Below are 22,972 nucleotides of genomic sequence, written 5' to 3'. Positions count from 1 at the left end.
TACCATTGGCTACCCTTGTTATCCAGGGCTTGACTACAGTTAGCAACTCCACGAACAAAGCCCGAATTCCAATTCCAGGGTTCTTCAACACCTGTTCCTGCAGATTTGCGAGGAATTCTGCTGTACGAACGCAATCAGATCGTCTGCTAGGGATCTTTCTTCTTGCTACATCCTCGTAGTCACCATTGCAAGTCTCTAGTTCATGCCTGATTGTTTTTACTGTATTCAGGGAGCATTGGGCAGCAGTCGTAATATCCTTATTTTGATGGCGGGCACGAATCATCATGATACAAGTTATTCTCTTCCATGATTCAGGTGGGTTCCAGCTATCCATCCTTTCTGACATCTTGTATATGAATGAAGAAGGGTCCAAACTTTTAAATGAAGAGAAGTGTGTGTTAATACATGTAACTTACGGAAAAATATAATTAATTATAAATATGTCAAATTTATCCCGAACACCCTGTATATACATATATATACACACTTTATTTGTATACTAGTAATATTGAAGAAAGTTAATTTTTAGTAAAAAAAAAAAAAAAAAACGTACCAACAACTGATACTTTGAGGAAATTTTTCATCTGGTTCATGTGGGAAGGCAGTAGGAATTTGCCCATTCTTCATTAAGTGCAATCACCATGAGATTTGAAGTGAGGACATCTTAACTTCAATCTAATCTGATATCCCAGCTAATCCCAAAAGACATTCTATGGGATTCAGCATCATAAGCTTGACTTTATGGGATGGAACATTGTTACATTTTTAATGAAAAGTGAAGCTGTATTACCCCATTATGAACATCAGATCTCATCACATTAGAATCAAGAACAGTTTAACAAGAAGAAAAAATTAAAAAACAAGTTTTACATGACAGCAGTGCAAGCCTCTTTGAAGAAAACTTTACAAGAGGTTTGCTTTGCTATTTACGCATTTAGTAGTGATAATTAAATAAAATTATGCTTGACAAGAAATCATATTCTTGTTTTCATTCTTTCCTAAGCATAAGCAAACAGGAGTTTGCATGTTGAAGTATCTTTAACACTAAATTATTTGCATATGGAGACTGGTAACTTCACACCAGATTGCCCCAATTTACTTTTTGGCACATTTCTTTTTGGACATGTATATTGCATTGCATTATGGGAATATTAACTACACAGACCACCAGTTTTGATCTTTATTTGAAATGAAAACAGTGAAGGAGTGTTTGTTGTAGGTCTAGAATAACATAGGGAACATTACAGTACACCTGTGTTAAAGCATAAGTGCTAGGAAGAACTCATATGTGAAGCTTAATGAGGTGAAACTGCACTGAGAAAGGAATAAAAATACTATTTAATTCTTCCAGTACATCAGCTCGGTCACAAAGACATCTTTACAAGTTTCATATTGTAGTCTCTGACTTGCAACACACAGAAACATGCAAAATTCTCTATTATATAGTGAAACCTGTGGAGTGTTCATAACTAAAAAATTCACACGTATACCACAGTAATTAAATTTTTAATAATATGTAGATATTTCATCTTAAGTATCTTAAGACATCATCAGTACAGTTATTACAAACAATACTAGGAATTACATACAAAGGAACAGTTTGTGCGCATGCTTACATTGGAATCCCACTTTGCATACAGTGCATGTTTGAGGACTTAAAAAAAAAATCTGCTGTAATTAAAATATCTGATGATTTTATTTTATACAATTGAGTATAATAATTTCCCAGACTTTTGGGATTCGTTACGATTCAGATTGGGTCCATGACGTAAGGCTTCGCACTTTCTTTGTATAAACGCTCATGTTTATATGAAGATCTATGTAGTAGCTTGGTGTTTTTCCATTGGATCCTATATCTATCCTCTGGAAGATAAAATTTGTAAACAAGGGGAAGGAACAGTAGTGGGCTTCCCCTTATCACCTAACTTAGCCAATCTTTTTTTGGAACACCTAGAAGATAGAATTTTCACTCTTGAACCAAAACCAAAAATATGGCTATGATATGTTGATGACATCTTTGCAGTCTGGAGTCACTCTGAACAAGAACTATACTCATTTCTAGATAAGATCAGTAACCTTCATCCTCACATCAAATTCACACTAGAAAAAGAATCATCACAATACACATCCAACGAAAACAAGATGGTTCCGTTTCCACTTCTATCTATCATAAACCAACTTTTTCAGGTCATTACATCCACAATTTATCGGCTCACCATCCATATCAAAAATATGACATCATGAAATCTTTTAGTATCCAAAGCACACAAATTTTGTTCCTCTGAAGAATCTTTAAAACAAGAATTGGAAATCATTTGCACAAACTGTTCCTTTGTATGTTATTCCTAGTATTGTTTGTAATAACTATACTGATGATGTTTTAAGATACTTAAGATGAAATATCTACATATTATTAAAAATATTATTACTGTGGTATATATACATGTGAATTTTTTGGTTATACACACAAAGGCAACACAAAACTAAGTGAAACATCTGAATGAAAGACTGGAGTGCTGTCTTTGGACATCTGCCTGTGGGCTAGGATGTAAACTGGGATCTTGAAATATAAGTATTTACCATATTTTGGGAAGTTTTATGCAAATTTAGCTGATTTTTTAGATTCTCCTATAGAACAAGTAAATATTTCAGCTATTTAGGCACAGTTTTTAGTGAAGCTGGCAGGTTAAATCTGGAAATTGACAACAGAATAAGCAAAGCTGGGATGAGATGAATAAATTTTTATGGAATAAGAGAGCATTTAGCTGAAACACCAAACTAGCAGTATAAAAGACATTGTTCAAAACAGTTTTAAGTTATGCATCTGAGAGTTGGGTTAGAAATAAAGCACTTGATCAAAGACTAGAGACCAAAAATATGATTGTTCTGAGAAAAATTAGGAGGGCGAACTGATGGCATCAATGGTAGAATCATATTAAAAATGAAGAAATTAGTATTCAAGATTGTGTAAGCAGAGCTAATCTAAAGTGGTATGGCCACTTAAATAGAATGGGTGAAGAAAGGTTAGCAGAACAGATGTTTGATGCCAATATGGGGAAAGAGATTCAGAGGAAGACCATGGTCTAGGTGGATTGATTCAGTCAGAACTGCCTTAGAAGAATGAAATGTTAGATATGACAGTATTGGAGTGCTTACAAGTAATAGGCTAATTTGAAGAAAAAATTGTTCAAATGAGATTAATAATGATATAAACTTAATCATGTAGTGCTGTCATAGTAACACCCCTTTGGGATGTTACTATGAAAACACCCCTTGGGGATACATATCAGTCAATTGTTGATAATGGGTTTTTTATGTATGATGTGTTATAGCTAGTAATGGGGGTGGGGGGGCAGGAGTTTCACTGTTTTGGGGTAGTTTATAGCAGGAGAATCAGTAGCATCTTCTATAACATCTACTATGGGGGGGGGGGATTGTGTTTGTGGATTTTAGGTAAGCCATATATCGAAGGTTGGGGGTAGGAGGAAAGGAACTGAAGATTTTAAGAATTTTTGTGATTTTAAGAGGTCAGAAAGAAACTTTTTTTGAGTAGACTTTTTAATTTTTTGATCTGAGATTTAGTGGGATCATAATCTAAAGGTTTGTTGGTAGAGTATTCTCTGAGAATGATATTCTTTTTTCTATTGTATTCGCTGACATTAAGGATAACAGTTGTGCTACCCTTATGAGACCTGATGATGACCATACTGTTATCTTTGCATAGTTTCTTGAGAGCACTGAGTTGGAAGGATAATGGATTTCTTTTAGGAGATGGAGCTCCAGAAAGAATGCTAGTAATGTCACATCCTGCACTAGACATGATGGTCAACAACAAACGTGGAATCTGTAACTAGACTCAAGAAATAGTTAACATCTCCCTACACGCTCAACAATATGGTATCATTAAAACACTAACTTGTAGAGCCCATAACATTTGTTCCAGTGAAGCTTCTCTTTGCACCAGAATTCAATCATATAAATCACACCTTCATATCTAATGACTACAGTATCAAAAAAAAATAAATAAATAAATCCTTACCCTAATCCATGACCTTCTCTTCAGAGGAATTTTGGTAATGTTATCGTCATCACATACATCCAAGGCCCATCACTAAAAATAGCCAGAAACTTAAAGAATACAATTTCTGCACAGCTTTCAATCTCCACTTGAAACTAGCTATTGGTATCTATATTAAGGACCAACTCCCTTCTCACAGTTTCTGGTATATATAGAATTCCTTGTTCATGCAAGTTGGCCGATATGGGGGGGGGGGGGGGCTGAAAAGTTCTGATAAGCACCTAGAGCAAAAATGATATTAAAGCAACTGATATAACCACAAGAAAGAACATATCTTAAAACCTTTTAATCCTCATTTTTCATCAGATTGTAATAATTTGTTCTTTTTCTTTTAGGATATATATGAAGACACAGAGGTGCTGGCTGCAAAAAAAGTGCAACCGAGATTCACCAAACTTTGTGTGAAACTTTAGGAGACTATGCCCCAGCATATCCAACAGTTGCTAGATGGTGGTAAGCCATATATAAAGTTTAAAAGCCATATGTGGTAAGCCATATATAAGTTTAAAACTGGGCATCCTGAGACAACAGATGTCTCTAAGGAAGGAAGACTTTTCATAGCAATCACACTGGAAAACATCAATACAGTGCATGCCATGATCCTTGATGATAGACAAATACCAGCCAAAAACATTGCAGAAACTCTGGGGATATCCAGGAAATGAGTTGGGGTCATTATCCACCAACATCTAGACATGCAAAAGCTCTCATTGAAGTGGGTCCCCAAATGTTTGAATGCTGACCAAAAGAAAGAACATGTGCTGTCATCTCAAGGGATTTTTGGTCATTTTGAGAAATCAGGTGCACATTTTTTGGCTTGTATTGTGACTGTGGATGAAACATGGCTTCATCACTATGACCCAGAGACCCACCAAACAACAGTCAGTGGAGATACAAAGGTTCTCCATGGCCAAAGAAGTTCTGAACCCAAAAGTCAGCAGGAAAGGTTCTTGCTATTATCTTTTGGGATATTGATGGTGTAATTCATACCAAGTACCACAAAAAAAAAAAAAAAGGTGAAACTGTTATAGCAGCAGTTTATTCAATAGCTCTGAAGGAATTTGAAGGAGGCACTGAAGGAAAAATGCTGCAGGAAACTGAGCAGAGGCATGTTGCTCTTGCAGTACAATGCACCTGTTCATGCTACTCATGAAATCCAATAGATAGTACCCAACTTGGGCTTTCATTGTCTGCCTCACCCATTCTATTTGCCAAATCTGTCCCCATCTGACTATTTCCTATTCCCAAATTTTAAGAAACACTTGAAAATAATAAAATTGATCATAGATGATGAAGTCATATTTGCAGCTGAGGACTGGTTTGTACAATAAGGGAAAGACTTTTTCTCAGAGGATTGCAAATGATGCAGCAGCATTGTAATAACAAGGTGGAGGTTCCTTCATGGTGATTATCACAAATTTTCAGCACACCCTCGTATGGACAGACAAGAAGATCTGTAGTCATGGCTATGGTTATTCAGGCCTATCAGATCATCATTAGATATGGATCATAGAATCAAACGAGAAATACCACCAAGCTCTGCAGCAAATTTCGAAGAAAAAGATTGGTTTTAGAATCTGCAACTGCTCTAAATAATCAGCCTAATTTGAATAAATATTCTTGCATAAAATTTTCCAAAATATGATAAACACTTATATTTCAAGGTCCTAGTTTACATCCTAGGCTACAAATAGATGCCCTCAGAGGCATTCCACCCAGTTAGGACTCATCTTTCATTCACTCAATTAGTTTTGTGTTGCCTTTGTGTGTGTGTGTGTGATAAGTCTCATATTGTACTCCTGATTATGTCTTTGTGACTGAGATGAAATACTGGAAGAATTAAATAGTATTTTTAATCCTTTCTCAGTGCTATTTCACTTCACCAAACCTCCATCATGAGAGAACTTGACAGTATTAGGAAAAATGAATGAATAATACGAGAGGTTGAGAAAAGTCATCATCTCCTTTATATCATCACATAGTCAAAGGCTGTCTTTTTTCTTTTTCACAAGTGTAGCTGAGCAACCAAAAGACCAATTGGAACCGAAATCAATACCCAGGTGGGTAGCATTTTCTTAGTCAACTGCATTGAGTTGGTCTTCACTACCTGTGATTTCTTTCCAGTCATTTCTGCAGTTGGTCATAAGAGCATAGTGAACTACGAAGATGGAACAGTGTGAGGAACCTCTCATATTGAGAACAGACAAAATTTTATCTCCCTGTGATGAGTAGGGTGTAACTTGGGTGGTCTGTTCCACTACCAAAAATTTGATATCTCCCAGAATGCCAACTTTTAAATATAAAAATCAACAGATTGAACAATAGCATCTCAATATTTATAATTAATGAGCTAAAATGATATTTTTGCTCTTTATTTCTGCAACAAACTTTAATCCAACCGTATTGGAACAGGGTGTAAAGTAATGATTCATTTCCATGTCCTGAACAGAAATCTAGTAGGTACTTACCATTATTGTTAACTTTGCCCTTTTCTCTGAAAACATTTCTATATGTTTGGGATTCATTTCCTATCCTGCTGTTTAGGTCTCCACCAAGGACTGGCTTTTCTGTTTTCTTTATGTTAGCTGCCTTCTCTAATGATTTGAAAAATTCTTCCACTTCTTTCTTAGAACCTTCTATGGGACCATAGGTAAAAATGAATTTTATTGTCCTTTTCTCAAACTTGCCCAACATGACTCTTTGAAATTGCTTTCTAGTGAAAAAGTTTATCTTCATGTTTTGGTGTCAGATGCTATCATCCTTCTTTTTACTTGATCATTATTCCCCAAATATAACATTCTGTACTTATTATTCAGCAGGATCTTATGCTGTAGTCTTCTTTTTTGTGTCAGTAACACCAATTATGTCTATATGGTGCTTCTAGTTTTTCTGATTGTTCAATTTCTTTTGATACTTTGTATGTTAATGGTTCCTCTCTTTAGTTTACCTTGGTTCTCTGATGAAAACAGGAGTGAGACCCTTGTTTAACCAAGCAATATCCCAGCTAGCTGCAGTGAAATTCTATTATGTTGTATCATCATTTATCCTTCATTCATCCCTTCCACTGCTGCCTTCTGGAAGAGTCTGCCATCTTATGTGTTTTCCAAGAAATACAATCCACAGCTGTTCAATAAATTTAAACCAGTTCCTTCTTGCCCATCCATGGTACTAGTGTAATATAGGTTGACCAACCTCTTGTGAATGGGTTTTGCTCCCCCCCCCCCCCCCCCAAAAAAAAAACCCTCAAATAAGTCAGTCATATTTCCTGAAATATTGCAATACTATCAACCACATATACCTTTACTGGAACTCCCAGGAAATTATCAGAATTTCCTTGGACGTTGTAGTAGAGGTCTATATGGTTTGATAGTATTGTAGTATTTCAGATATAATTGATTTATTTGAGTCTTGTGTGATGCTGATGTCTTGCAAATATATGAGGGAGGTGATGGTTGAACCGTGGCATTTTGCTTCAAGAGAAAAATATTTGGCAGGAGCATCTGATAATTTTATATTTGTATCCATGATCTGAGAATTCCTGAGAGGAACTAAAAGATACCTCAAACCACTCAGCCTAGAAAAATCAATTATCCTAGAAGAACTGAAAACATCCTGCAGCTTCATGCCAAAAACAAGTCCCCAGGCATGAATAGTTTGACATCTGATTTCTTCCAGATCCTTTTTTTTTTTTTGATTAACATGGACCACTTCTCAAAACTGAAAGAATCTTGCTTTAATGGACTCCCACAATCTACTACAACTTCAGTAGACAGTCTCATTCCCAAGAAAGGTAATCATACTGATCCTTGAATGCAGAGATCAGTTTTTCAAAAAAATTATTTCAAGAGCCATACCAAACTGATTGTAACCAACCCTACTTGATGTTATTGACAACCACCAAACATACATTTTTGCCAGGGCACTCAACAACTTATACCTAATCAAGACCTCATCTGCATTGCTAATATTCACAGTGAAAACTTTATACTAATTAGCCTTAACCAAGATTAACATAAGTATCTTTTTGGAGCTTTGAGATCATACTTAAATGGCCTTGCATCACACAATCAATTTTCTATACAAATAAGTCTCTTCTGTATGAAAGTAAATAACCATCAATCCTACACCTTACTCTGCTTGTAAGAGATAAAAGTGGGATGTCCTTTGGCTGCATCTATAAATTCTTTCTTAAAAAAATTACACAATATGCAGATAGTGTAAGGTTGACAGATGCAGAAGAGGTTATTCAACTAATGAGTGCTCATTTTGCTAAAATTTATCAACCTGGTGTATGCAACATTGAGTTCACTGCTACCTCCTCACTGAATAAAGAAACTCAGGTGTATGAAGAGGAGGTATTAGAGCTGTTGCACAAACTAAATAAGAATTCAGCAATAGGGACTGATGAGATATCAGCACGGGTGCTAAAAGAGTGTTCAGCTGAACTGGTTATTCCTTTGACCAAGCTATATAATTTGAGTCTCAGAACAGGGAAGACTCCACAGGAATGGAAAGAATGTATGGTATTCCCATTGCACAAGGGTAGTGTAAAGACCGATGTGTCCAACTATCAACCAATCAGTATCTCATCTGTGGTGGTGGTGAAGATTTTGGAAAAATTGGGTAGGGCTCACATTCAATTGATAGTGAATCTCTACTTTGCAATAACAGCATGGGTTTACTAAGGGAAGGTCATGTTTTAGCAACTTGCTCACATTCTATAATAATGTTTCCACTGAACTAGACAAGAGGAATGGATTCACCATGATACTTTTGGATCTTACTAAGGCTTTTGACAGAATACAGCATGGAAGACTATTGCATAAATTGGAGAATATGAGTTTGGATTATAAAATATTAGTGTGGATAAAAGGTTAGCTGACTGACAGATATCAAAAAGTGATATACGGGGGGGTGTGAATCTGCAAGATTTAAGGTAACTAGTGGTGTTACCAGAAGGATCAGTTCTTGGTCCAGTGTTATTTAATTTTTACATTAATTGGGAAGGATTTGACAGGCTGCATAGAGATATTTGCCGATGATGCAAAGATAGGTAGGGTGATCAGGAATGCTGCTGATATGCAGTACTTGCAAAATAATTTGAATAGGCTGAAATTGTGGGCAGCATGGGATATTGGATGTCATTTCAATGTCAGTAAATGCAAAGTCACACACTTTGGCATAATTAGATATTTAGTATCATGTTATGTTATATTGGTGACGATGATGTTAGAAGAAACTGATCAGGATAGGGACCTTGGAGTGTTAGTAGATAGCAAGTTGAAGTTCAGGGTCCATGTAGCAAAGATTGCAAATACAACTCAAAAGATAATTGCAATGTTGAAACAAACTTCAACATGCAAAGATATGGATGTCATTTTGCCTTTTGACAAGGCCTTGATAAGATCTCACTTGGACTATTGTGCACAGGTCTGGTCTTCTGATTTCCATTGATATCAGGATTGTTGAATACTGATTATGAACACAGAGTGAGAATTTGTAGACTTCAGACACTAGGAAACAGAAGAAAGAGGAGGTGATATTGAGACTTACAAACTGAAAGGGTCATACAGAATTTCACTTGACGGAATTTTTCATTTTATGGAGGGTAGGAAAAGGGCAAGAGGAATCCATGGAAGCTGAGAGTGAATGCTTCTAAGAAGGGGGTGAGGGCTAGATTTTTCTCTCAGAGGGTGGTGTGTGATTGGAATGGATTGCTGTTGGATGTTGTATGTGCATGAATGAATGAGTGAATTCAAATATAAGTATGATAGCTGATGCCTGTGGTGTGTGTGTGTGACATCCCTTGATAAGTCCCTAACTCACTGGTGGTCTTATTTAATAATAACATTATAAAAAACTGCTCGTCTGCTTGCTATATTTTTTGTATGTGTGTGAGATATTCATTTAGGAATTTGCTTCCTTTTAAATGTATATAGCAATGGTGGGAAAACTGTGGCTTCCGAGACAAAATTGGTTTTCATTGCCATTTTTCCTAAACTTTTATATTAATAATCTGTAGTAGTATAGTATGTACCAATATTAGAATATTTTATTTCGTAAATGCTTTAAAGAAGTAAAAAACAGATATTTTGAAACTTTAAATTTTTAGCTTTTAAATGGTACCAGTCAAAAGGGTTGTTAATGTGGATTTTATTATCGTATTTGGTTGGTAAAAAGTGTTTCGACATTTCATGGCATATGTCAGGAGCAACATTAGTTCCAAAATTAGTTCCAAAGTGACTACTATGAACGCTGCCATTACCCCACCGCCTTTGTTGTAGAAAATAATATTTTCTGCGGCTCTTGAACATTCAAAAATGTATGAAAAGTATTATATGCAGCTCTTATTACTGAAGAACTTGCTCATCCCTGGTGATATGGTGATACTAGTCTGCTTGCTATACATAACCTAACCATACTATGTTGTAACCAGATTAAAATAAAAAATGTCTATCTGTATGTCTAATATATATATATATATATATATATATATTATTTTTAAAGGCTAGCCACCGCATTCTCTGTGTCACACTCCTGTTAGGTTTGGCTTCAGATGATGACCCAAATGTTAGAGGTGCAGCAGTCCGCTCACTTGGAATTTATTCTTTATTTTCCTGTCTTCGGGAGGTAAGTTTAGTCTCTCTCTCTCTTTTTTCTTTTTTTAAAGAATATTAAAATACAGATGCGTACTGTGTAGCAGGAAAGTTAGTTTTTTTTTTTATATCTTTTATATTTTCATAATGTTCATGTACTAGTCATTAAAGCACTGTAAGATAATTCAGGTTATTAGAGGAAATAGTAAGAATTTTATTTTTTCTCTGAATTATTTATACAAAAAGAATTTTAGCATAATTTTTTATATAATTCTTGGTATTATCATCATTTGATGATAACTATGAGTAATGAGGCTAGTGGAGTGAGAGTTCTCTTTCCGATTCTCTGCTAAAGAAACAGTTAATATGCCTTCATTGTTCACTTTAGTGTCAGTATGACACTGATATTAGGATCTTGCCTTCTGAGAGGAGAAGGTCAAGCCATTAATTTTCAAAAAGTTCTTGAATGTTACCTACAATAATTGTTAGACAACATCCCACTAAATATTTCATTCTGTTTATCTCCATCTCACACCATACCACTTCAAAACCTATTACTAATCTCCCCCCCCCTTTCCTCATGCATCTACATCTTTCCTGGACACAAATTCTCTGCTATCAGCTTTACTTATTCCCCTTTCCCTCTTGTCCTCTTAGAAAACACCATATCCAATCTATCTCTTCATAAATCTAATAGACAAGCTTAGGTGTTGAATGTTATTCATAATTTATTTTAATGATATTAACAACACCAAACAAACTAATTTATAAAAAAAAAAAAAGATGTTTATTAACTGGCTTATATTTCACTGGATTTCAAACCAGCATCTTTAGAGCACAAAACAGCATGTTATAGTTTACAAGTGACAATGAGTAGGTGAAAATTCAAATGGACAAAGATCTAAAGTCCTAATTTTGCATCCTCTAATGTTGTAAAAAAAGAAGTATTACAGCTAATGTAGCAGTTGATCTTAAGATAACAGTCTCCCAAATTTATCCCAAAGTTGATCTTAAGATAACAGTCTATACATGATTGTCCTTTTCTAAATCCATTCTGTACTTCTAAATTAAAGTTTTCGGAATATTTTATTAGTTTGTTATTTAAAATTCTGCTATATATTTTGTAACAGGAATTTAGAATACTTATACCTCCATAATTGTTAGAGTCATCTCTACTACCTTTTTTAAAGATAGGGATCACAATTGCTTTTTTCCATTTTATTGGGAGGGTTGCTAGTTGAATAGATTTTATTTAAAAATAATAGGAGTCTTTCTTTGAATCTTGTTCCTGCATATTTATGTAATTCTGAATTTATCTTCTCCAGGTGATTTTCCGTTTCTTGTTTCTTTCAAGCTGATTTCTAATTCTTCTTTAGTTATTTCCTTTTCATTTTCATTAAATGTTTGCCAGTTATCTTTTTTAAAATATTTATCTGTCCACAATTCTGTGTAGAAATTTAGAAATACTTCTAATTTCAATTCGCTGTTTAATTTTATGTTTTCTCTAGTATCTGAATTAAGTGTTTCAAAATCTTATATACATTGGGTCTTATTTTATATAAATCATCATCATCATCTTCCTTTTACCCTCTTTTACCTTGCGGTGTCGAGGGTTAGTTAATCGTCGGACCTCAAACTGTTCACAGGATAAGGTGGTCAGCCTTATGCCCCGGTGTATCCTATGGCCTGTAGTGTTGAGTTCTCAAGGCCAGTTTGCCTGCTTGCGGGATGATAAACCCCAGATAAACTGGGGAAAACCCTACTGTCTACGTCCAAGACCGGCTAACTTGGCTATGGCTGAGGAAGATTCTTAAGCTCCTCACGTCGTCGGCGGGAATCGAACCAAGGACACTCCTTCCCCAGGCATATGGTTGCAAAGCGCACAGCCACTAGGCTAACCGCGCGGACTAGTCCAAATTCATTATATATATATTCACTATATTAGAATAATGATTTATATAAATATATATATATATATTTATATAAATCATTATTCTAAATTAGAAACAAATTTGTTCTATGATTTTTCTGTCTTTTTCTGACTTCTCTTTTAGCTATGGCTCTTATTCTTTTATATTCTATTTCATATTCTAATCTTTTACTATTTAACCATTTATGATATGCTTCTTTTTTCATTTTGATTATTTCTTTTGATTATATCATCCCTTATCTTCAGTTTTTTTCTTTTTATTGAATTTTTTGGTGTTTCCTAAACTTTCATTTGCTGCTGTATTTAGTATCATTTTTATATTAAGCCTTTCTATTTGTTTCTTCATTTCGTTTTATCTAGTTTTATAAACAAATGGTTTTAAATTTTCTTTCTGTTCTTGTTATTTGTAGCCATTTAGGTGGTAATTTTAATTTTATTTTAAAGAGGAAGTGGTCACTACTTATTTCATATCTTCTATGAACTGCAACATCTAAAGAAAACTTTGATGTCTTCTGCCCAAGTATATTTATGTATGTCTTTAAGTTTATAGAAAGAATTCATTATTTTAAGGTTATTATGAACTACAAAGTCAATCAATTTTTTGCCATTTGTTTAGAGTATGTTCTCCATATCTACCCTATAGATATAAAATGATAAGCCTTTTTATGAAACGTTTTTGTGTCATGTTCTTTGTCAAGTTATTTGAAATGTTTTGAAACTTAGGGGCTACCCTGTGTCGAGTCATCAGAATTCAAGGAGAACCAGCCTACCAGTCCGGAACTCAGGGGGTAGGGCGCTGTCTGCACCAGGGGGCGGAACTCCTCCTTTAAAGTTTTCAAAATTCTAGTCATCAGAATTCAAGGAGAACTGGCCTATCAGTCCTGAACTCGGGGGGGGGGACCCTTTCAGGTCTTCAAAATTCAAGTCATCAGAATTCAAGAACTGGCCTACCAGTCCAGAACTTGGGGGGGGGGAACCCCCTTTCGAGTCATCAGAATTCAAAGAGAACCAGCCTACCCATCCGGAACTCGGGGGGTTGGGCATCAGGTGGTGGAACCCCCTTTTTTTGAGTCTTCAAAATTCGAGTCATCAGAATTCAAGGAGAACCGGCCTACCAGTCTGGAACTCGGGGAGGGGGGGGGCAGGGGAGGATCTCCCTTTTGAAGACTCGACACTCAGGGTAGCCCCTGAGTGTTGAGTCTTCAAAATTTGAGTCATAAGAATTCAAGGAGAACCGGCCTACCAGTCTGGAACATGGGGGGTTTGGGCTCCGTAGGGCCCCCCCCCCCCCCCAGTATTCCTATATTATTATTAATTTTCGTGTTTCCAATTCTTGCATTTAAGTCTCCTGCTAATATTACATAATCATTTTTATTTATTTTATTATATGTTTTGTAACTGATTATAAAATTCAATATTATCCTGTTCTCTTCCTTCTTCCAGGGCATATAAACCAATTATTGTTAAATAACCTCTATCTATTTTTATTCTAGCTTCTGTTATCCTTTCATTCCATAATTTATGATGTTTTAACTGTTTTGAAAGGGACTTACGAATCCAAATCATAACACTTGCTTGTGCTCATTGGTCTCTGTCAACTCCACTATATATTACATTAAAATTTTCAGTTCTCATATTATATTATTATTATTATGTGACACCTCCAGGGAGTCCAAAGCTCATCAAGGGAGAGTGTACCAACAGCATCGAACAATTGATTCTCTTCCAATTACTAACCTTGCTCAAACTTGCTTAACTTTTTGCGAGCCAATCAACTCTACCAATCGACTGGTTTCTTTTAATTTCTTTTTTCTTTCCTGCTATTTGAAAATTGATTTAATATTTGGGCTAATTCTATTTCTTTATATGCTCTTCCTCTTACATTCCAGTTTGCTATGTTTATTATATTTTGTCGTTTCCATTTTTGTTTTGCCTTTTCCATTCCAGGGTCATTTTCCATAGATTCATTTCGATTACCTTTTTCTGTTGGCTTAAAAGTAGACTAATATTCTCCATGTCAGGTGACTAGCCTGGCGATGGATAGTCCAGTGGTAGGGCTGCTACCTTAAGACTTTTGAACTAGCCTTCTTCCAAATTTAAACCCATAGGAGGAAGGAAGGAAGAAGGAAACCCATAGTAAGAAGTGACATCAAAACTAACTATTATGTCTGAATTTTTAAGGATGTGATTCTTAACCAATGATTTGAAATGGACTGATTTTTTTTACAAATGTAGAGGAGTTCCAGTATGAAGGGGGGGGGGGGGGACAAGAGACTTAGCTAACTATTGGGCAAGTTTTTAAGTAGGGCTGTCTATATTATCAACTATAGGGTGTAGGGAAATATTAGATTTGTGGATTTTAGGTACCCCATAAATATGGGGTGGTTTAACACGAATGGGTTTTATTTGTGGAAGATTTCTTTGTGCCAAGAAATCACTTGTTTTCAATGATTTGCAGACTTTTTTCCTTTGAGATATAGTGGGGTCTCGATCTATAATTTGATAAGTGAAGCTGTCACATAGGAGATCTTGCTTTTTTTTTTTTTTTTGTAATAATCCTCTTGATTCATAATAACTATTGCATTACCCTTATCAGCTTTAGTAATAACAATATTTTTATTTTTATGTAATTTTTTGGTGGTTTAGCCTTGTTTAGGATGCTTGCTATGTCTAATGTGCATTATTAGTAATTTAAGGCAGATGCCCAGCTCTACATTGGCTCATCTATCTCTGTTCTAATCAGTAGAGCAGATTCATTCAGCCATTGCTCACTTGTATGGCAGTTCAAATTAAATGGAGGAACAAATTCTTCTTCCTTATTTCTGATATTACAATCATTCTTAAAAATATGAATCACAGGAATAAATCTTTCAGTTTGTAACATATATAAATAATTTTTTGAATCTGTAACATGCAACTACTTCAATTTAATATCTTGTAACACCATACCTGAAACACTTGTCATAACTGTGTTCTGTTTTCTCCAGATTCCAGTGATTCCCAATGCTTCCCAGACCATTCCCTCTTTGCATTGGCTACATTGTAAACATGAACATATAGTCACTATTGATTATGTTATCTATGCTGGTTATTCCTATCCATTCCAATTCTCTCCCTAATTTGCCCATCTATGTTACTCATTTTGTCATTCTCATTTCTCAGTCTGCTGATCTCTCACTGCTTGTTCACCATCACCACTCTATCAGTCTCATTTTTCATATCTCGTGTTACTTCCTCATTTGCAGTCATTTGGAGAATTCTTAAAAGATAGTGTAATAAGAAACTTAATGGTAGCTTCTCCAAGTGACTGCAATTTATCTCTCTCTTTTACAGTTCCATCTCTCTCTCAAGCTCATCGCATATGTTAATAGGCTCCACTCCCTTCCCCTCACATGGCTCCGCCAACATATCATTCATCATCTTTTTTTTTTCACTGCCTGAACTTATCACTCATGCCTGGGAAGAACATTGACCACCTTTCCCATAATACCATGTTTCCTTTATCGTTAACCTTCTGATCTTCATCATTGCATTCTTCTTCTTTTGGATATATGGACTAAATAAGTAGGATTGTTAGTACATGTTTATATGAGGGACTGAAAAGTTATGATAAACACCTAGAACAAAAATGATATTAAAGCAACTGATATAATTACAAGAAAAAACATATCTTAAAACCCTTTAATACCCATGTTTCATCAAACTGCAATAATTTGTTCTTTTTCTTTTAGTATATATAAGAAGACACATCAGAGGTTTTGAAGAAATTCAAAGATACAGAGGTGTGAGCTGTCATCAAGTTTTTCAGGCTGCAAGAAAAGTTTGTAACTGAGATTCACCAAACTTTGTGTGAGACTTTAGGAGACTGTACCCCAGCATATCCAACAGTTACCAGTTGGGTGCCAAGTTTAAAACTGGGCATCCTGAAAAAACAGATGTCTCTAAGGAAGGAAGACCTTCCATAGCAATCGCACTGGAAAACATCAATGCAGTGCATGCCATGATCCTTGATGATAGACAAATACCAGCCAAAAACATTGCAGAAACTCTGCGGTTATCCAGGGAACAATTTGGAGTCATTATCCACCAACATCTAGATGTGCAGAACCTTTCAGCAAAGTGGGTTCCCAAATATTTGAATGCCAACCAAAAGAAAGGACATGTGCTGTTATCTCGAGGGATTTTTGGTCATTTTGAGAAATCAGGCACAAATTTTTTGGCTTGTATTGTGACTGTTGATGAAACATGGCTTCATCGCCATGACCCAGAGACCCACCAAACAACAGTCAGTGGAGATACAAAGGTTCTCCATGGCCAAAGAAGTTCTGAACCCAAAAGTCAGCAAGAAAGGTTGTCATTGTCTTTTGGGATGTGGATAGTGTAATCCATACCAAGTATCTCAAAATAGGTGAAACTGTTTAAGCAGCAGTTTATTCAACAGTTCTGAAGGAATCGAAGGAGGTACTGAAGGGAAAATGCTGCAGGAAACCAAGCAGAGGCATGTTGCTTTTGCAGGACAATGCACCTGGTCACACTACTCATGAAACCCAACAGACAATACCCAACTTTGGCTTTCAGTGTCTGCCTCATCCACCCTATTTGCCAAATCTGTCTCCATCTGACTATTTCCTCTTCCCAAATTTAAAGAAACACTTGAAAAGAACAAAATTTACCACAGATGATGAAGTCATATCTGTAGCTGAGGACTGCTTTGTGTAAGAAGGGAAAGACTTTTTTCTCAGAGGATTGAAAATGATGCAGCAGTTGGTTGGTTGGTTTATAGTTTATTTGGCACAAAAACTACACAGGTCATACTGTGCCATACTAAAGGTTACAACATTAGCATTTACAGAAGTGTAAACAATATGTCTGTACAAGAATCTAGTTTCACAAAGCAGCATCTCTAGGTAAACAGAACTGCTGCAAAGGGCACAGCAACACACAAGGTCAGATGTTATTACAGTAGTGCAAAAATAGTTAACTATATAAGTTAATACATAATATATGAAACACTAAGCCAAGGAATGCAGTATCTACATATATGTAAAATTATAATAAATGCCTTTATAGCAGTACAAAAATAGGCAAAAAGAGATTATTATACAATATGCATGGATGAAAATTAAATTTAGCAATGCAGTAGAAACGGAATTTAGAATACATATAAACAGAATTACTAGAAAGTACACAAATAGGTAAGATATCCTACAGTACTAAATGATTATTCGAAAAATAAAGTAGTAAATAAGATGCATACACAAAATGTATGTTAAGTGATGCAGTATCTACATATAAACAAAATTACTGCAGAGGTTTCAGCAGTACATAAATAGATAACTATAGTTTCTCTCTTCTTCTCCCATAGTCCTAAATGAACCGCTGGGTCATTCATGGCTGGTAGGTGATACTCTTTGCTAGCCTCCTCCAGTTGTCTCGGTCTCTTGTTCTTGATGTCAGTTGAGAAAGGATGGAATTTGTCCATTTTTTGATGTTATCAGTCCATTTTAATCGAGGCTGGCCCCTAACCCTTGATCCCGGAACGATTCCTTCTAGGGTTTGCTTTGGAATGCCATTAGCCCTCTCCACATGTCCGAACCATTTCATCTGTCTTCTTCTGATGACTGTCAGAATATTTTCCCTTTTTCTCCCATCTATTGAATCAATCAGTTTTCGGATATTTTCATTGGTTTCGTGAGCGGTATAGGAAATTCTCAGAAGTCTTCTGTAAGTTTTCATTTCAAAAGACAGGAGTCTCCTCTCATCTTCCTTCAATAAAGTCCAGGCCTCACAACCATACAAAAGGACAGAATTCACCAAGGTGTCAATTAGTCTTAGTCTGGTTGTGATTGCTATTCTGTTATCTCCCCACAATGGTTTTAACTTCTGTAGAGCCACGGTTGCCTTAGCAATTCGGTATTTAATGTCGGTTTTTGAACGACCATCTTGACTCAACATGCTTCCTAGATAAGTGAACTTCTTTACATTCTCAATTTGCTTATTGCCAATTTGTATCTTTAAGAATTCAATGTCTGATTTTGAGGTTATCATTGTTTTTGTTTTTTGAGGTTTATGTATAATCCATATTTTTTTAATGTTCTGAAAACATGGCTGGTTACTTGTAATTCTTCTTCACTTTCTGTCAGAAGATCGATATCGTCAGTGAAACGTAAGTTATTTATTCTTAGTCCGCCAACTACTATTCCAGTGTCATATTCATAAAGAGCTTCATCTATGACATATTCCAGAAAACAGTTAAAAAGAAGAGGGGACAAGATGCATCCCTGCCTTAGGTTAACTATAGGTTAACATATGTATATACAAAACAAGTCAAGGAAAGCAGCATCTATATCTAGTAAGATTACAACAAACATTATTATACTAATACTTAAAGAACTAGAAAGGAATTATTATACAGCATTGATGCATAAAATTTAAGTATAGCATTATGGTATTTATATATTAACAAAATTACAGCAGAGTGATACAAATACACAAGATCAAGGCCTATGGTAATACATAATTGGTCAGATTTAACCTAATGAATAATATGTATGTATAAAATTTAAGTTAAGCAAAAAAGTATTTACATATAAACAAATTTATGGTCAAATGTGTTTGTACAAATTAATTCTTTCTAAAAAATTAAAAACATCATGCAATTAAAATTAAAAACATTGCCTGAGTCTGCTAGCATTTCCCTGAGTGTATATGGCTTGGTTAGGATAGGTGAAAATTTCATTCCTCTCTTGTGTAAATTTTTGTCAATCTACCAGAATATGATGAATAGTGAGATGTGTGTTGCATTTTTCACATATGGGAGGGTCATCAGCTCTCAGTAAATGAGAATACGTAAGGTGACTGTGACCTATGCGGAACCTAGCAAGGTCCCCTTCCCTTCTCTTTGTACGTTGACTAGAATGCCAGTGTTTAATTTCAGATTTAATGTTATATAATTTGTTGATGTTTCTTGCCATGTTAACTCCCACTGAGCAATTAGCTTTGATCTTATAAGTTGTCTGTAGTCTGTATATGGAACTGTCAAATAGTATGTGTTGAAAGTATGGGCTGATTTAGCAGCTGCAGCTTCATTTCGTTTGATTCCGATGTGGCTTGGACTCCAGCAGAACTGAACATCGAAATTAAGGATTTTCATTTTGTGAAGCAGGTGTAGCGCTTCGTAAAGTACTGGATGAGGATTATACATAGGAGAGGAGATAGCCTGTAAAGAGCTCAATGAGTGTGTATAAATTATACACTTTTGGTAGCAGTTTTCTTTTATATGCACAAGTGCAAACTGAATGGCATGTAACTCTCCTGTATAATTACCAGTCTGGTGGGATCTGATTGATAATAATGTCAGGAAACACAGCAGCACAGCCAACAGAGGTGTTATTTCTTCAACCATCAGTATAGATGGGTAAGAAATCAGCGTGTGCTGCTCTGTGTGCATTAAACAATTGCAGGTAAATGGATGATGGGGTATAAGATTTCTGTAGCTGACAAAGTGAGAGGTTGCAGGATGGTGTGCAAACCTGCCATGAGCAATTAGCTTTGGCCATGGAGCCATGGAGGAATGCTGTTATGTTTAGTGTAGCTAATGTTATCAACATTTATACTAACAGCTTGCACAGTTTCTTTAATATGCATACCAAAAGGATGTATAGCAGTTTGATGTGTGTGATATTGAGCTTCCCAATGCAGAGAGAAGATACTATTCCATGTAAGGTGATCTGGGAGAGATTTTATTTTTAGGGCATAATTAAGAGACAACTGTTTCCATCAAAGTGATAGAGCCAGTTCATTTGCTTCTACATAGAGACTTGGAGTGGGTGAGGTGCGAAAGGCACCAGTAGCTATCTGTATACCCTGATGATGGATGGAATCCAACCATCGTAGGTTACTCTGTCTTGCCGAACCATAGACTTGGGACCCATAATCCAGCTTTGAACGTTTAAGTGCACGATAAAGATGGAGCAATGAAGCTCGATCAGCACCCCACACAGTAGAGGATAGAGTGTGAAGGAGGTTTAAAGTTCTTTTGCACTTTTCTCTTAGTTGGTGAATGTGTGCTAGAAATGTGAGTTTTCTGTCAAAAATGAGACCCAAGAACTTGGTTTCTGTAATTACTGGAATAACAGTAGGTCCCATTCTTAGTTCAGGATCTGGGTGATGAGTGTGTTTTCGACAGAAGTGTACACAGACACTTTTTTCTGTTGAAAACCTAAACCCATTATTAAGAGTCCACAGAGAGACGTGATCAATTGCTTGCTGAAGTTGTCTTTCAATTACCCTCATGTTACATGAGTGACAGTAAATTGTGAAATCGTCAACATATAGAGCATTGTCTACAGTGGGAGGAAGCTGTTCAATGATTGAGTTGATTTTAATAGCAAAAAGGGTTACACTTAAGACAGAGCCTTGGGGAACACCTTGTTCTTGTAGATATGGTCAAGATAGCGTACTTCCCACTCTGACTTGGAAAGTTCGTCTGGACAGAAAGTTTTTAATACATGTTTGAGTTGCTGTTGGCACTTTTTTAATTGTTACTTTTTCAGCATAAGAGAATCGTAGAACAGATGTAATGGTGGCTAGCTTTCTTTTTGCATCCTGATATGTCATGTTTTGTTCTGTTTTAATTTTTTGTATCTCTTTTTCATCTTTCCATTTCTGACATGCACGAGAGTATGCTGGATGATCTCCCTGACAGTTGACACATTTAGCTTTTTTTTCACAGCAAGATTTATTTTCTTGTTCTTTACTGCCACATCGGGCACAGGTAGTAGAACCAGGACAGGCAGTTTGGGCATGGCCATATCTTTGACATTTAAAGCATCTCAGCAGGTTAGGGATGTACATTCTAACAGGACAGCTGAGATACCCTGCTTTTACAGATGTCAGAGGCCTAGGTGTATCAAAAGTAAGGATGATGTTCTTGGTTGAGACCAGACGACCATCCCTGCGCCTCACACCCATCACTCCTTGATCTTTAAGCTCTGAACATATCTCTTCATCAGGAACCTCAAGGAGATCCCATTCTGATATCACTCCTCTACTGGAATTGAGTGTTCTGTGAGGTGTTACTGCAATTTGTAGTACACCCATTGTCGTTGCTCTCAGTAGTTTCTCAGAATGTTGTTTGCACATTGTTTCCACGAGGATATCACCAGAACGCAATTTCTTGACAGTTTTGGGAGGTCCTGCCAGTCCTTCTAAACCTTTTTGGATAAAGACGGGTGACATTTTCCCAATTGGTTTTTCACCTGTTGCATGAATGATTAAAAAGGTTGGTATACATTTATGTTAGTATCTGATATCTTTTGTTTCTTACTTCTGTTTCCATATGCTGTGTCTATATTATCAGTACTTGGTTGGGACTTTGTTAGGGTCCCTGAAACATTTGAGGATGAAGGATTCATATTTAAGGAATTTTTAATTCAGCGCCAGAGCTCCCCACCCACCATGGAGCCACACATGGACGCCCACTACCTGGCAAGCAAAGACTGCGCTCAGGAGTGGAACTCCAAGGCTACCCTGGATGCTATACCAGCACTGCAGCAGGTCTAGGATCCCGACCCCGGACCATGGGGTGAGAGACTTACTGCAACACCGTTGACCCTTGCAGGCAAGCCCACTAGCCGATTGATCCTGGCTGGGTCATCCAGGACCACCCATCTTACCGAAGTAGGGGCCAAAGTAGTGCAAGACTACTAGGATCCCCCTTTCCGGATGTCCATGGGTCACACCGCACGGCAGCAGGGCTTTGGATCCCAGTGATGGTGGTCTGGAAAAAGGATAGTGAAAAAGATTCAGGGGGAAGAAAAGCAAAGAAAAAGAGGAAGAATGAAAAGGGCCAGTACCATCACTGGGAGGTCTCCTCCAACCATGAACTGCTGCATCCCCCACATGGAGGGGGATGCATGTTGTAAGAAGTGTATATGTTACCTGCAAAGTGTGAAAAGCAGGCATTCTATAGAATGACTAGGTGACTAGGCGTTTTTTAGCAAAGTATGAAATGTCTTTTTTTTTAATATTTTACATACTTTTCCTAGGCATTGTATAGAATACTGAGGTATTATATAGAATGACAAATACTATTTCGGCTATATTTTCATTTTGAAGTTTTAAATTTTGCCGCCACAGGGAGGTTAGGTTAGGTGCTGGCAGTTGTTATGAGTGTGACAGACAATGGTTTTTACCGACTTGGAACTGCTGAAGGAATTTTAAACCAATTCTATGCAAGATCACAATTCACTTTATGTCTCAAGGACTTACTGAGAGTTGGAGACGTTCCTGACCACGAAATAGCTCTCGGTCAGCCGCTTCCACTCAATCCACGGGTAGCGACCAAGGGTTCAAATGAAAGGTGTA

The 22,972-nt window shown here is 36.3% G+C and overlaps 1 protein-coding gene across 4 annotated transcripts in view; it reads left to right on the top strand.

Annotated features, from left to right (window-relative positions):
- The window catches only part of LOC150094096 (HEAT repeat-containing protein 6), a 446,924-nt gene that overhangs the window by 333,443 nt on the left and 90,509 nt on the right, over positions 1 to 22,972 (top strand). For all 4 annotated transcript variants that reach the window (XM_090412214.1, XM_090412213.1, XM_090412212.1 and 1 more), the window contains one exon: positions 10,586 to 10,708. In XM_090412214.1, coding sequence (XP_090268340.1) covers positions 10,586 to 10,708 — 123 coding nt within the window. The remainder of the gene's footprint in view (positions 1 to 10,585; positions 10,709 to 22,972) is intronic.

Source organism: Typopeltis vanoorti, chromosome 22 (assembly GCF_054136105.1).
Source record: "Typopeltis vanoorti isolate ZY-2024b chromosome 22, IOZ_Tvanoo_1.0, whole genome shotgun sequence".
Taxonomy (NCBI): Eukaryota; Metazoa; Arthropoda; class Arachnida; order Uropygi; family Thelyphonidae; genus Typopeltis; species Typopeltis vanoorti.
This window is presented reverse-complemented; position numbering and strand designations above follow the sequence as displayed.